Raw genomic sequence first — 15868 nt, 5'->3', positions numbered from 1 at the left:
CCAACTGTTTTTAGTAACACTGTAGTTTATATAGAACTGTGAGACTTGCAGAGCAAGCTACACAGACTTGTAGATGAAGATTCTAAGGCTTGCACAACAAGCTTCTAGTTAGTTAGGTGCCAGCTGGCAAGGACAGCTGGATAACTAACTTGCATACTCTAACTACTCTGAATCGATTACAATACTCACATAGTTAGGGGCAGGCACATGAATGATTGAGTTCATTCAAAATGTTAGTTTGTATACCTAAGAAAGGGTTTATTTCCTGCTGACTCTATAAAAGAACAAAAAACTGAAAAAAAAATTCTACCCTAAAAATTTATTTATTATTGTTTTTTAAATCTTGTGTTATTATTGGGTTCATCTGGTTGGGTTGGGTTAAAGGATGGCACACTCGATACTCAACCTGATCTGATTATGTTTTAAATTTTAAAACCAATTTTACCTAAAACCCTGAACCAATCAATTAATTTTGCGTCAGGTTGGGTTGAGTTGATCGGGTCTACCAAACCTGTGGATACCCTTATATTATAGTTTGATGCCAACACTATAAGAAATTAAGAATTATACTTATGTAATGTGATGCATGTAGTTGTCTTAATTGCTCATGAGTCATAGCCTCATATCTGTTCCAATATAATAGTGTTATCTTTTTCATGCATTTGCACAGCATAGTGCTTATTTTATATTTCATTTTGTATACCTATGAAACTTTTTTATATAATGAGTATGTTTCATCAATAATGTTACCAACTGAGCTGCAAAAGCAGTGCCATATGTATTGTGATGCTAACAGTAGTGACTGATTAAATTCTCAAACGTCTTTAGGCTATATCGAGAGTATTGAAAAGCAAGAAACTGTTTTTCTTCTATTTGTTTAACATCATGTCCTTAGTGGGTCTTGAGGTTTATTTGCATATTGAAAAGCTAGAATTTTTTTATACTATTTGTTCACTTTTTTGTGATAAGTTAAAAAATTAATCTATATAAGAAACATTGGTTATAAATAGGGTTCATCCTCCTTTTTTTATTTGTTTCTTGTAAACTCTATTATTTCATATGCTATTGCTTCCATCATTTATTTTTAACGTTTCGCGTTCTGTTTTCACGATCATTTACTGTCTCCTTGTCTCATGTCCAAGTGAACTTGTAATTCTGACAGGTTTATGATATGCAATTTGAACTGAACGAGATTGAAGCAAGGAGAGAACAATATCCTTCAACTATATCTTTCCTTAATTTGATAAATGCTCTAATTGCAGAAGAAAGAGATTTGTCTGATAGAGGGCGAAGGTATTGGACACTGTATATTTCAAACCGTTGTTGGAGTTTTTTAAATTCATTTTTATCTTGCTTGTGCTCTAAATTCTAAAACTTATTATTTTTCAGATTTATTGGAATATTTAGGTTCATCTATGATCATGTTTTTGGGCCATTTCCTCAGAGAGCCTATGCGGATCCCTGTGAAAAATGGCAGTTAGTTGGTGCATGCCTTAAACATTTTCACATGTGAGTGGTTCAGTTTACGTGTTTTGAGAAATAATTGGTCTGCCTTTGTTGTCTTTATATATAGTTCATATTTATTATTGGATTTATTGTTTTTTCTACTCACATTTATTTGAGTTGTCTTGAGAGGCTAACATGACTTTCTATCTTTTAAATTTAAATTGATTGATGCTGATCTCTAGAATTCAAAACTGTTGATTATACATAATGTTATTTGCCGAACTTAAAATTGCAGGGTATTAAGCATGTACGACATCAAGGATGAGGACTACGAGGGTGTAGTTGATCAGTCACGACTTTCAGCAACTAAAGAATCATCACCACTTCAGACACAGCTCCCAGTTTTAGAGTTGCTGAAAGTATGTGCTTGTAGTTTTCTTGTTCTGGTGACTAAGCATGTGTTTGTTATATATGAATGTTATTCTAATAAATGAATTGGAATAGTGGAGTTGTGTATTGTATTACATGGTCTGTACAACATACATATTGGCAACAGCATCAATCTCTTAGGTTTGGGGATTAGGATAAGCTATCTAAGGATACTAGGAGGGAAGAATCAACAAATACAAAATCAAACTGAATAATATCTAAACACTAATGAATAATGATTGTCATCCTCAATTTTGAATTTATTAGCCGTATGTTATGGTATAATGGATCTCATAACATTTGTGAGATTATGAGCAATGCAAATTTATTTGGCGGTTGAGTTTTAGTTTTCAATTTCGAATTTCCCACCAAATGTAGCATTGATGAATCAATTAATTTCATGTATTTATTCTAATTTTCAATGTTTAAATTACCAGTTTCTTTGATAATAAATAATTTGGTTGGTTTCAGGATTTCATGAGTGGAAAGACTGCCTTCCGGAACATAATGAGTATTCTTCTGCCAGGGGTGAATTCTGTTATTGCTGAACGCAGTAGTCAATTATATGGGCAACTTTTAGAGAATGCAGTGCAGCTTTCTCTGGAAATTATAATCCTTGTCCTTGACAAAGATTTACTTCTTTCTGATTATTGGCGTCCTCTATACCAGGTAACTCTTTCAATTTTCTGAACAATAGTCATCACGTTGTTTTCATATAATATTGGTATATTCATAGTGTGTTGCTGATAAAAAAATGTGAGAGAGTGAGAGAAGAAATGAAGAGATTTTCTGAATTGGCTTGACGCTGGCTTCAGTGAAGAGTTACCCAGTATTGTTTCAATTTATATGTAGGAGGATTACACAATAATAATAAATAATAAACAGTGTTATTAAAAAGTGGCCATGGCGGCACCATGGCGGAATGGCGTCGCGGAATTTTGGAAAAACTCCACCAAATAGCGTTGGCGTTGCGGGTTGCTTATGGCGGCGCTATGGCGGCCGCCATAGTCATGACGGTCATGGCAGAATCACGTGAATGGTGGAATAGCGGACTTTTTATTTTAAAAAACGTTCGCGACAGGGGTTGGGTTGACTTGAGCCAACCATACCCGAGTTTCTCCTCTTCAGTGGTGCGACCAGCAGCAGTCTCCAGCGCGACGAACGGCAGCGCGGGCGTCGGTGACGCACACGACGTTCTCGAGCGCGACGACAGCAGACGACGAACACGAGAGACCGACGACCAACGCACGATGCACGCGACCGCCGCATGACGCACGTTGACGGCGACGGTGACGGCAGTGCTCTGGTGCACGACGGCTACGACAAACCAGCAGCTGAATAATATATGATGCAATCTGGTTTATCATGGAATGTGGGGTTGGGTGATAAAATCAAATTTTGGGAAGATTGCTGGACTGGTGAAGGAGTGGCACTAATGCAGAAATTTCCTAGGCTGTATCAAATATCTCGACAGCAGCACAACCTCATACAGCAAGTGGGCAGTTTCTCTGATACATCTTGGGAATGGAAGCTGTCCTGGAGAAGGCAATTATTTGATAATGAAGCTGACTCTGCATATGAATTCATGAGGCTGATCTCACAGCTGGTAATTCGGCAACAAGTACCTGATACCTGGGTATGGAAACATGAGCCTAATGGACTTTACTCGACAAGGAGCGCATATAAACTATTGCAGGGTCATTTAGAGGGTGAAGATCAGGATGGAGCTCTTCAAGACCTATGGAAGCTAAAGATTCCTGCTAAGGCATCAATCTTTGCTTGGAGGCTAATTAAAGATCGACTACCGACTAAATCGAATCTGCATAGAAGACAAGTGGTGTTGGAAGATAGCCTCTGTCCATTTTGCAAAATTAGGGAGGAGGACGCATCCCACATATTTCTTGAATGTATTAAAATACGACCTCTATGGTGAGAATCTCAGACTTGGGTACGATCCTTGGGGGTATCTCCAATTAACACAAGACAACATTTTTTACAGCACGTACATGGGACGCCAGGTTCGAAGAGGTGTAACAGATGGAAGACTTGGTGGATAGCTCTAACTTGGTCTATATGGAAGCATATGAATCAGATTATCTTCCAGAATGCACAGTTTAATGGAATCAAGTTGCTGGAGGATGCTGTGTTTTTGCATTGGACGTGGATTAGAGCTATGGAGAAAGATTTTTCTATGCACTATAACCAGTGGTCTAGCAACCTAATAGATGGTTTTTGTAATTAGGAAACAAAAACCTGTGGGGCAAGCTGTTGTACTTGTTGTTGGGAATTCTGGATTGAGCAGACTGATACACAGCCTGACTCCTTATATCCAGTAGCCTATTTATAACTATAATGTATCTTTAGTACCTCTGGTACTTTTATCTAATAAAAACTACTTTCGCTGTCCAAAAAAAAGAGAGGCTGTGGGTAATCTGTTTGAGGTAAACAGCAGTAAGAAAGGCGAAGTCCCAAAACTTTAAAGGTAAGGAAGCTTGTTGTAAAAGAGTAAGACCGAGTTCAACCATATGTCTATATTTTCTTTCAACCACCCCATTTTTGATGATGGGTGTGGGGACAAATGATTCTGTGCCACAATCAGCCAAAAAGTAATGGACAAAATCATCTCCCCCCCCCCTATATATAAGTAAGTACCAGGGGTACTAAGATTACAAATTTTTGGAGTTCAGCAGACATTTGGTTTCCTAATACGAACTTGAACAGTTGAATTAGCTAACATAACCTGCTCACATTGTAAGCTATGGGCTACCCAGGTCCTATGTATGCTTCCCTCCCCTGATTACAAAATCCTTCTCTTAGATTACTTGACCATTGATTAAAATGCATTACAAAACCTTTTTCCATATTCCTAAACCATGACCGACACAAGAAGATTGCCTCATCCATCAGTTTGCTACCATTAAAGCTATCATTTGAGAAAACTATCTAATTCCTGTGCTGCCAAATAGTCTAGGTTAATGCTATCCACCAACACTTCCATCTGTGAGCCCTTAGTCCAGCATAGCCCCCATGAGCATGTTGGAGGAAATGATGTCTCGGGTTTTGCGGGAAAACACCTGAGATGTTTACCCAAGACAAAGATTCCCACCATATAAGGAGGGTTTTACTGCAGTTGAAGAATAGATGAGCTGCATCCTCCTCATTGTTCCTGCAGAATGGACAAAGTAGGTCATTGATTTCTACGTTCCTCCTTCGCAGGTTTAATTTTGTTGGCAGTCTATCTCTAATTAATCTCCAAGTGAAGAAGGATTTTTGGTTGGGATCTTTAAATTCCATAACTCCTCAAAAACTCCATCCTGATTCTCATCCCCCCCGCAAACTTTTGATTTTGGTGTTAATTTTTGTAACTCTGCCATGGCTTTAAGAACAAAGATCTAAGTAAACTTAGAAATGGCACCAACAAAAGGAATATGTATAGGTAACCATTGGTGGAGGCAACATGAGAAGGACCCGAAAGATCCCTATATACTAATTTCAAAGGATCGAATTGGATCTACAAACTGTCGTTTCCATGAGCAACCAGACAATCCTTCAATGATCCGTGAGAATGGTGATCCAATGTGTGATTTTGATTGACTTAGCCTCAAAAAACGCAGGATTGTATGAGTTTAAGGGTAAACTTGCGATCTTGACAACATTGGTCCATTACGTTTAATCTTCACATTATTTAAATAATCTTGAGCCAATGTATTTCACAAATACCATATGCCATAGCTTGAAACACAGCTTCTACTCAAGACTGAGCCACTTCATTTTATTGTTTACTCCTCCAAGTTACAAGATTTTCTGAGAAAAGTACAATATCCTGTAGTGGATCTCTGGTAAATAATGGACCCTACATAATCTGCATCAGTAAATAAAGTACAATACCCTGTAGTTTACTCCTCCAAGTTACAAGATTTTCTCTGAGAAAAGTACAATACTCTGTAGTGGATCTCTGGTAAATAATGGACCCTACATAATCTGCATTAGTATAAGCCTTATGATCTGCATTCTCATTCCTTTTGAATAAAATTCCTCTTCCGAGTTTCCTTGAGGTACTCCAAAATTCTGTGTGCTCTTTTTTTTTTTTTGATCAGCAAAGATAATATATATATATATATATATATAGATGAAAGAGTACCAGAGGTACTGAAGTACAAATAGGCCATGCAAATGGTTCCAAAACAGACTGAATAGAGTCTATGAAGGAACCAAGCAGGCTACAACATGATAGGAATTTCTAACTAATGTCATTGTCTTTTCATTATTAATACAAAAACCCTTCTCTAATTTTACTAGACCACTGATTGAAAGGGACTGAGAAGTCCTTCTCCAGGTTGGATAACCATGACCACAATAGGAAAGCTGTGTCGTCAATCACTTTGTTGGCGTCAAAGGTGCCATTAGAGAATATAATCTTATTCCTCTTTTGCCAAATACTCCAAGTTACTGCCAGCCACCAGCATCTCCATTTGGTAGTTTGAATCCCCCCAGCCATTATCAACCCATGTTGGAGGAAATGTTGCTTTGGATCAGCCGGGAAAACTGCAGAGATGTTCAGCCATAAAACTGATTCCCACCAGATAGGAATGATTTTCCTGCAATGAAAGAACAAGTGTCCTGCACCTCTTCCATATTTCTGCAAAATGGACAGCTCCTATCCATGACCTCTATTTGTCTCCTATGCAAATTTATTTTAGTAGGCAGCCTATTCCTGAGTAATCTCCACGCAAATACTGCATATTTAGATGGCACCTTTAATTTCCACAGCTCCTCAAAGGCCTCATCCTGTATCCCGTCAACTTGTATCCCCCTCAGTAGATTGTAAGCATTCTGCGCCGTGTATTGCCCTCTATGATCTGCCATCCACACCCATTCATCCCTTCTATTCAGCTGTCTGGTCCTACTATCAATGTCTCTTAGGAAATTAGTGGCCATTGGTATCTCAGTGTCAAACAGTGTCTGCCTCCATGAAAAGTTCCACTCCCATTATTCATCCCTAAAACCTTCCATCTGCTGGATTAATTGATTTTGTTGGCACGAAATTAGGTACAGTCTGGGGTATTTTGTTACCAATGATGCCTCTCCATCTATCCACTCATCCTCCCAAAATTTAATCCTATCTCCACTTCCCACCCTCCACTGTATCCCTTTTTTTAGCTCTTGACCATGTTGTGAAGTCTGAAAAGCTAACTTTAGGTCCCTCCACCACATTGATTCTTTGGTACAAACTGGTGCTTCATCCAAACCCCTCCACCCACCGTATTTTGACTCCAATAATTTTGCCCATAGATGTCCCTCTTGCTGGAATAGATTCCACCTCCACTTGCCTAGTAGGGCAAGATTGAAGGTGCTAATGTCCTTCTCCCCCAGTCCCCCCTTTTCTTTTGGTAGGCAAACTTTGTCCCATTTAATCCACGCAATCTTGTTATTATCTGGACCACCTCCCCATAAAAATCTTTGTTGCAATCCAACTAGCTTGTCCTCCACCTTCTTCGGTATCCTGAAAATAGACAAAAAGTAAATGGGAATAGAATTTAGGACTGACTGGATAAGGGTTACTCTCCCTCCAAAAGACAAATGTCTTTGTTTCCACTTGGATAACGTTCTCTCACACTTTTTTATAATAGGATCCCACATCTGGCCCCTTCTCGGATTTGCACCAATAGGTAAACCTAGGTAGACAAATGGAATGGACAACAAACTACAGTTCAGGCAATTGGCTGCTTCAGACTTCCAACTCTCCGGCATTCCAATTGCTCCACAACAACTCTTTGCAAAATTAATCTTAAGGCCTGATGCAAGTTAAAAAATTCTCAGAATGGCCTTAATTGCCCTAACATTCTCCTTCGATGCCTCTCCAAAAAAGATTGTGTCATCCGCGTATTGTAGGATGCTTATCTCAACTCTGTTCACTCCTACTGCAAATCCCCGGTACAAATCTCTCTGAGTAGCCTCTCTCACCAGTCCATTTAATGCCTCCGCCACAACATTGAAGAGAAAAGGTGCTAATGGGTCCCCTTGGCGGAGGCCTCTCTGTGGTGAGAACTCCGCCAAGGGGTTGCCGTTAACTAGTACCGAAATAGATGCGGATTGTAAACATGCCACTATCCACTGGATCCATTTATCACAGAAGCCCATTCTCCTTAGCATATATACAAGAAAATCCCATGAGACCGAATCATATGCCTTCTCATAGTCAACTTTGAAAACTAGACATGGCTTCTTGCTCCTTTTGGCCTCTTCCACCACCTCATTTGCTATCAACACACTTTGTAGCAGATGTCTCCCTTCTATAAAAGCAGACTGTGTTTCATCGATCAAGATTGGCATAATCTTCTTCAATCTGTTTGCCAATAATTTAGCTACTATCTTGTACATACATCCAATGAGTGATATTGGTTTGTATTCATCCAAAGATTGCGGATTGGTCACCTTAGGGATTAGGACTATGAAGGAAGCATTACATCCCTTTGGGAAAGATCCATTAACATAGAATTCATCCAAAAATCGAAGAACATCCGGTTTCACAAAATTCCAGAATCTCTTGATGAACTTGAAATTAATGCCATCTGGTCCCGGGCTTTTGTCACTGCCACACCCCCAAACTACTTCCTTTATTTCCTCCTCCAGAAATCTCCCTGTTAACATGTCATTGTGCTGCTGGCCAATAGAGTGGAAATGTATACCATCTAGGTGAGGTCTGTTGTGATCCTTTTCTTGGAATCTCTGTAAGAAAAATAGTCGGGCTGCCTCTTTTACTCTCACCGGATCTTCATTCCATTCGCCATCAATCCATAGCCCATGCAAAGAATTGACTCTTTGGCTTGCATTAACCATCAAATGGAAGTAACGGGAATTACAATCACCTTCTTTTATCCATCTGGCCCTCGCCTTCTGTCGTAGTAAAGACTCATGAGACCATGCCGCTACCCACAAGTCTTCTTGGAGCTGTTTCCGGACTATCTCCTCCTGATGAGAAAGCTGTCTATGTGATGTACTCTCTTCCAGTCGATTCAGCTCTCCCTCAATCTTCTTATATCTTTTGAGTGTATCACCAAATTGGTCTCTGTTCCATATCTTCAGTCTTGCTTTCAATCTCTTGATCTTTTGTTTGAGCATGTACCCACCCCAGCCCCCTTGCTGGTATGACTACCAGCTCTCCTGCACAATTGAACTGAAGGATTTATCCGAAAGCCAACAATTCAGGATCCTGAATGGCTTTGGGCCCCAATCTACGAACATTGACCTAAGCAAAACTGGGCCGTGGTCAGAGAAGTTCCTATCTAGTGGTTGTTGCAAGCATCCAGGCCATTTTGTGAGCCAGTCTGGAGACACAAGGAACCGGTCCAGTTTGCTCTTTGCAGCTCCATTTGGTCTAAACCACGTAAATTTTCTTCCCACCCTAGGTGCTTCCTCCACCTCTAGCTCCTCTATCCATTCATTAAACTCTCTCATGCTGTTATCTTCTATTACTCTTTGACAAACTCCTACCCTTTCCGTGGGATTTCTAATGTTATTGAAATCCCCCAAAATACACCAAAAACTCCCTTGATTTGCTGCTTTCATCTGTTTGATGGTATCCCAAAGGGTTCTCTTGTTTTGTATATTACACGGTGAGTAAACTGTCACAATATTCACCTGCATTGCCTCCTTGACCCACTGCCCTGTGAGGCAGATAAACCCATTTCCAATTACCTTCCTCTCTAATTTGAATTTTTTATCGCACCACATACATAGAATTCCCCTGGCTGAGTTAATTGCAAGCTGCATCTCCCAAGACACTGCTGGATCACCCCACAAAGCTTGGCACAATGTCATCTCTATTGTCTCCTTCTTGGTTTCTTGTAAGCACACCATATCTACATTCTCTTTTTTAATCATCCTCCTTATTGCTGTCCATTTGACCCCCCTCCCTAACCCTCTGACATTGTAGGTGATAATATTCATGGGATATGGTTCACGTTCCCCACTTTCTCGGCCTCCTTCCTATCTCTATCCTCCATTTCCAAGAATTTCTCCACCATCCTCTCCTGGTCATCCACTGAGCATACCCCCAATTTTCTTGCTAATTCCCACGTGGCTGCTGCTTCTAAGTCCCTGTTTGCTCCAATTTCTTTAATCTCCCCAGTCTCCATCGTCTCTGTGATTTCATTTGGCCCATTTAATTGCTGTTTCTGCAGGCATTCTTCTTTACTGCCCATACTCTGATGTTGCGTGTGCATATCGGTATTTAATTGCTGTTGAGTGGGTCTGCTTTGCTGAATTGGCCCGTAAATTTGTGTTCCCGATGGTCCACTACTCTGTTTCACGTGCTTATGGCACCCCCTGTTTTGGGAGTACACCTTCCAAGGGGTGGGTGTGTTCAAAAATTGTTTTTTTGGTTCTGTGGGTGCCTTTATTGGGCTTGTGGGGGGAGTGTGTATAGTTTGGCCCATATTATTTGGGCTAATAATAACCTCCTTTTCCTCCCGTGACTTAGTCTTCAACCTTCTGCCCTCTTGTACCAGCTGCCCTATACCACCCGTTGACTCACTTTCTTCTTCATTTCCACTTTCATTGTTTGCACTATTTTTGCCTTTCTCGACATCAGCTGCTGTTGGTGTACTCCTTTCCTCATATGGCATGGACAATCCGCTCCTCCTTGAAGATCCCGCTTCTCGTTCTGCTTCCTTGTCAATTTCAATCTCCTTCGCGATATCTTTTTGGCCCCCGCTGTGTAACCACTAGTTTTTTACTTTACTTGCTGGGTCTTGCATGTCATCTTGACCACTGGGTAAAGTCGAACTGTTGCCGTCAGCCCCGTCGCCATTTATGCCCGAGCTCTCCCAGCGCCTAACGGTGGCGTATGGCTGCAACTCCTTGTCCCCGACGGCGCTTTCGAACGCTCTAGCCTCTGTCTTCTTTGATGCTGGCGACGCCATAAGACTGTCGTCTGAATCTATTTCGTCTGACGGCGATGGCTCACCTCTTCCCCTTCCCTGCCGCAAGTCAATGTTTGGTCCGCTTTCTTCTAAAATTCTCACTTCGAACATCTCAGAGTCGATATGCACCTTGACGGTGTGCTGGATACGTGGCTTCCATGGTGTCTTGATAAGCACTCGCGCCCTATCCATCCGCCGTCGTTCCTCAGTGTCTTCGTTCATCTCCACTAACTCCCCCATTACACCCACTATCTTCTTGATGGATTGCGCTTCCCAAGCTAGAGCTGGAATTCCCCAACACTGTACCCATACCATCCTATGTCCTGGGTGCAGGCTCGGCTGCAGCGAATAGAACATTGGAAGCGTGTTATGGGATACTTCAGTCAGTAAGCATTCAGCTCGTTCTTCATTCAGTCCGAATATGAGGACCATATCATCCCCCAGGTACTTGGCTGAAATATCCATTCCATAGTCCCATCTCAGCTCGTCTTCTGCGTTATTGAAGCTTGCCGGTTTCGTCAATCTTCCAATGCATGCCTCACTCAACCACTTCCGCATTTCATCTGTGGGCTCTAAGTATATTGACGACATCCCACCTTCGCCATTAGCCATCCTTGCCTTCCCCGTTACTGCCTCCGCGTAAGATGATTGTTTTATTCGTTCTCCTCTTTGGATATGGCGGTGGTCCTCGTTCTTATTGCCATGCCCTTGCTCCTGCTTTTTCTCTTCTAACTTCACCTGTCCTCCCCGCAGTCTCTCGTATCGTGGGAGGTTGACATATAACTTCAATCCTTCAATGATGACATTGTACAATTGTCTCTCAAGGAGGTATTCATCTTCTACACCTTTGAATCTGACGAAGCCGTATCTCCTACCATTCCTGTTTCTTTGTTTGGCTATGAATACCTCCCTGACATCTCCCCACTTCTTGAAATGTTTCCACAAATCCTTCTCCGTTACGTCGTCAGTGAAGCGTGTGAAACAGAAGGAGGTTATCTCAGTCCGATCCCTCCAGTTGGCTCAAACATGTTGTCGTCCGTTTCCATTCCAAGTCTGGTACCGATGGGGATCCCGTCTCTCTCTCTCAGTGTCTCTCACTTTTCTCTCTTTCCTGTTCCTAACTCTCTCCCACCCCCACTCACTCTCTCTCACTTTATTTCTCTCTTATCATGGCTCTTTCTGTGTGCTCTTATTCACCATTGCACGCAACTTCTGGTTCTGGTCTATTTGAAAAATCATAGGCTTACAAGCTGCCTTACCTGTTCTGGGAGCAAAGCTTTGTTATATTTTTGTTAAGATATGAAAATACCTTTAATTGAGTGGGCCATCGCAATTCCCAAAAATTATTTCAGCCTCCAAAGAGCTTTTATTTCAAACTCCCTTTCTAAATGCTGACTCAAGACTCGTTCCTTCCAATCACTTCTAGTCATAATGATTTCATCTACATATACTAAAACATTATTACTCTCCTTGAAGTTGAGTGTTTATGAACAATGTTGATCTTCATTACTTTGCTTTGTACCATAAGCCTGCTAGAACTTCATGAACCTTCCAAATCATTTTGGGGGTGATTGTTTGTTTCACAACCCATGTAATGGCTTTTTCAACCTACAAACAAAATTATGAGCGACATGTTTTCCATATCCTTGTGGGACCTCCAAATAGATTTCCTCAAGTTCTCAATATAAGAAAGCATTCTTCACCTCAAATTTTTGTAATCATTCCTAGCCATAATTTCTGTGATAGAAAGAGGAAAGAACTAATGGATATGAACAAATGAGACACACCCAATGACTTGTGGTGCAAGACTATTAGTTGGAGGAAAGTTGTTGTTGAATAATAGGAATCTGAGTTTCACAAACAAAAAACAATAGGAATTAGAGACATATTAGGCTGAAACCGCATGTCTAAATGACATTATGGTGCTGGTTTATATAGACTGATAATAATTACACATAATCAGAGGAGATTAGGTTTCCTCTAAATCAGATATGCTTCGTCTTAATCAAACCCTATCAAATCAATATACAGTATGTGTTATTGATTTCTGATTCTCAACAGTTGTGATAGAAAGAGGAAAGAACATCCAAAGGACTCATAATTCCTAAACTCTAGAGAGTAGATGGTTAATGAGATATGTTGCTGTAAGAACAGCTTCTTAACCACAATATGCTTTCATTTTCAACGTTATACATTACACATGCACATATATTTGAGTTGCATGTGTGTACAGATATTAGATAGATATGAAGTTTCTTGTTTCATCGTCTTCTTTTTGATTTTCCAAAAAAGTTTATTGTTTACTGATAATATTGTATGGAGCCATTGTCAAGGTATTATCCACGCACTGAGCCCAAAAGTGCTGGGCGTGAAGGGGTGGATTGGGAAAAGCCCAAGTCCCACATCGGCTAGAGATAGTGCCAAGTTAGAGTATATAAGTGGGGGCAACCCTCATCCTATGAGCTAGCTTTTTTGGGGTTGAGTTAGGCCAAAACCCACATTCTAAGACAAGGAAATCAGGTGCCCCATATATGTACATGATTTAGCATTTCTCTATTGAATTGTTTTTTTTTTGGAAGGCAAAGATAATTTATAATATAGAATAAAAGTACCAGAGGTACTACATAATACAAATGGGAGTCCTGAGAGATCAGGAGATACAGCACCCTACACAATTGAATACCCTACTAACAAAAACTTTAGCTAAAAGCTATAGACATATTTGAAGACCAACAGTAATAAGGAATCTGGAAATTCCTTTCCCAACCCCTCAACCAAGTCCATAATAGGAACAGAGTGCTATCTGTCAGCCTAGTGATATCAAAGGTTTGATTCTGGAAAATGATATCATTCCTGAGCCTCCAAATTGAATTTGTAACTGCTATCCACCACATTGTCCTTCTTGTGTTAGAAACCTTTGATGCTGCTGAGGAATAATGCTGCAGAAAATTATCCATTGGCCTGCAGTGAAACACCTTGTCTTCCTTTACCCAAGATAGGAATTCCCACCACAAAGGCATAATTTTGCCACAAGTGAAAAACAAGTGGGATGCGGTTTCAGATTGACTATGGCAGAAGGGACATAGATCATTTTCAACCTGAATTTGCCTCTTGATCAAATTGTCCTTCGGGGGAAGTCTATCCCATAATAACCTCCAAACAAAAGATAGGGCTTTAGGAGGGACTTTGATCTCCCAAAGTTTCTTGAATCCCAGGTGCTGACCTTCATCATCCAGCTCAGATTTAATAACTTGGTATGCAGATTTAGTCGAGATAATCCCAGTAGATTCAGCTCTCCAAACCCAGCTCATATTTAAACACCAACTTCTCTATTGAATTGTTAATATTCATTTTCTGGCCTTAGTAGCTTTCTAAGGGTTTTCGTTGGGATATTGGTCCATGATAGTGATGCTATTTTGTAGATACTGATATAGTAACTGTAGTAGCAATGGTGCGTTATAGTATACTGTTAAATTAATTCTTTATTGTGTTCTGATGGAAACCAAACATCTTTGCTATTGGTACAGGTTGTGTGTGTAGCATCGTAGTTTAATTAGTTAATATTTTATAGCATTGGATAATTATTTATTGATGTACTGACCTTTATCGATGATCTACTTGCAGCCATTAGATATTATACTCTCCCATGATCATAATCAAATAGTGGCCCTGTTGGAGTATGTCAGATATGATTTTCAGCCAAAAGTTCAGCAATCCTCCATCAAAATCATGAGTATTTTAAGGCATTTTAATTCCTTTCCATTTTTTATCCTCAATTTGTAAATTGATATGTTCTTCTAACTGATGAATATCATGCTCAATCTGTATTTGATATATATATTTTTTTTCATTGAGTGACAGCTCTCGCATGGTTGGGCTTGTTCAACTATTGCTAAAATCTAATGCATCAAACAGCTTGATAGAAGATTATGCAGCCTGCCTTGAGTTACGGTCAGAAGAGCTTCAGAATCTTGAAAATAACAATGATGATCCAGGCATTCTTATTATGCAAGTTTGTCTTCATTCTTGTCACCTTTTCATTTTGTTTCTTCTTGTGTATAATCTTCCTAAGATTGTATTTACATCTCCTTCTATATGCTTTCAGCTTCTAATTGACAATATCAGCCGGCCAGCCCCTAATATCACTCATTTACTGCTTAAATTTGATCTAGACACACCTATTGAGCGGACAGTTTTACAGCCTAAATTTTATTACAGGTTTTTGTCTATTATTTGATGGTGCTTAATATCTTGATTCTTGAAAATACAACTGTGCCCTTATAATGTTATCTGCATTCTACAGTTGCATGAAGGTTATTCTTGATATCCTGGAAAAGCTTTTGAAGCCTGGTGTAAATGCATTACTTCATGAATTTGGTTTTCAGGTCAGACATTTTTGATCTACTGCTAACCTATGTATGCAATATAGTAAAGAGAGTTAGATTTTTTGTATTTTGCCCAGTCATTTATGCTTTTTCTAAAAGGAATCTTGACTTTTTGCTTGATGCAGCTGCTTTATGAATTGTGTGTAGATCCACTAACAAGTGGACCAACAATGGATCTGTTGTCAAATAAAAAGTACCTATTCTTTGTTAAGGTAAACAGTTTTTGATTTATTTGAGCACCTTTTCTACTTTTAGTTGTTTATAATTATATAATTCAATGAATTGATATATCTCTCAAACTCTTTTCCTTGCTAAAATGCAGCACCTTGATACAATTGGTATTGCCCCACTTCCTAAACGAAATAGCAACCAGTCACTTCGAAACAGTTCCCTTCATCAGGTTGCTTTTCCCTACTTTCTCCTTCTAAACCATCTCAACCTTTACTTATAAAAGGTCTAAAGTTCAAAACAAAAGGGGCTGTAGTGTAATCAGAATGATAAGTGAGTGGTTCTTTCAAAATTATGTTTGATAGTTAATACCAATTCTATTAAAACTAGTGGGGCACCTAGTCAGCATGTTGAAATATAATCCTTAAGTTTGATATTTTGTTATTGATAACAATAACAAGTAAACAGCGTTCCAAATTCAAACTATAATTATTTTCATTGTTTTTTATTTTCAGA

General features: G+C 39.7%; 1 protein-coding gene across 1 annotated transcript in view; it reads left to right on the top strand.

The window, feature by feature from the left end:
• Positions 1–15868, top strand: part of LOC100777616 (nuclear pore complex protein NUP205) — a 53932-nt gene that overhangs the window by 12947 nt on the left and 25117 nt on the right. The window contains exons 16-25 of the mRNA XM_006582033.4: positions 1163–1293; positions 1390–1509; positions 1742–1865; positions 2347–2544; positions 14424–14542; positions 14661–14811; positions 14905–15017; positions 15103–15184; positions 15310–15396; positions 15507–15584. Of these exons, the coding sequence (XP_006582096.1) occupies positions 1163–1293; positions 1390–1509; positions 1742–1865; positions 2347–2544; positions 14424–14542; positions 14661–14811; positions 14905–15017; positions 15103–15184; positions 15310–15396; positions 15507–15584 (1203 nt within the window). The remainder of the gene's footprint in view (positions 1–1162; positions 1294–1389; positions 1510–1741; positions 1866–2346; positions 2545–14423; positions 14543–14660; positions 14812–14904; positions 15018–15102; positions 15185–15309; positions 15397–15506; positions 15585–15868) is intronic.

The sequence above is a fragment of the Glycine max genome, chromosome 6 (genome assembly GCF_000004515.6).
Source record: "Glycine max cultivar Williams 82 chromosome 6, Glycine_max_v4.0, whole genome shotgun sequence".
Classification (NCBI taxonomy): domain Eukaryota; kingdom Viridiplantae; phylum Streptophyta; class Magnoliopsida; order Fabales; family Fabaceae; genus Glycine; species Glycine max.
Note: the sequence above shows the minus strand (reverse complement) of the source record. Positions and strands in the feature narration are given on the sequence as shown.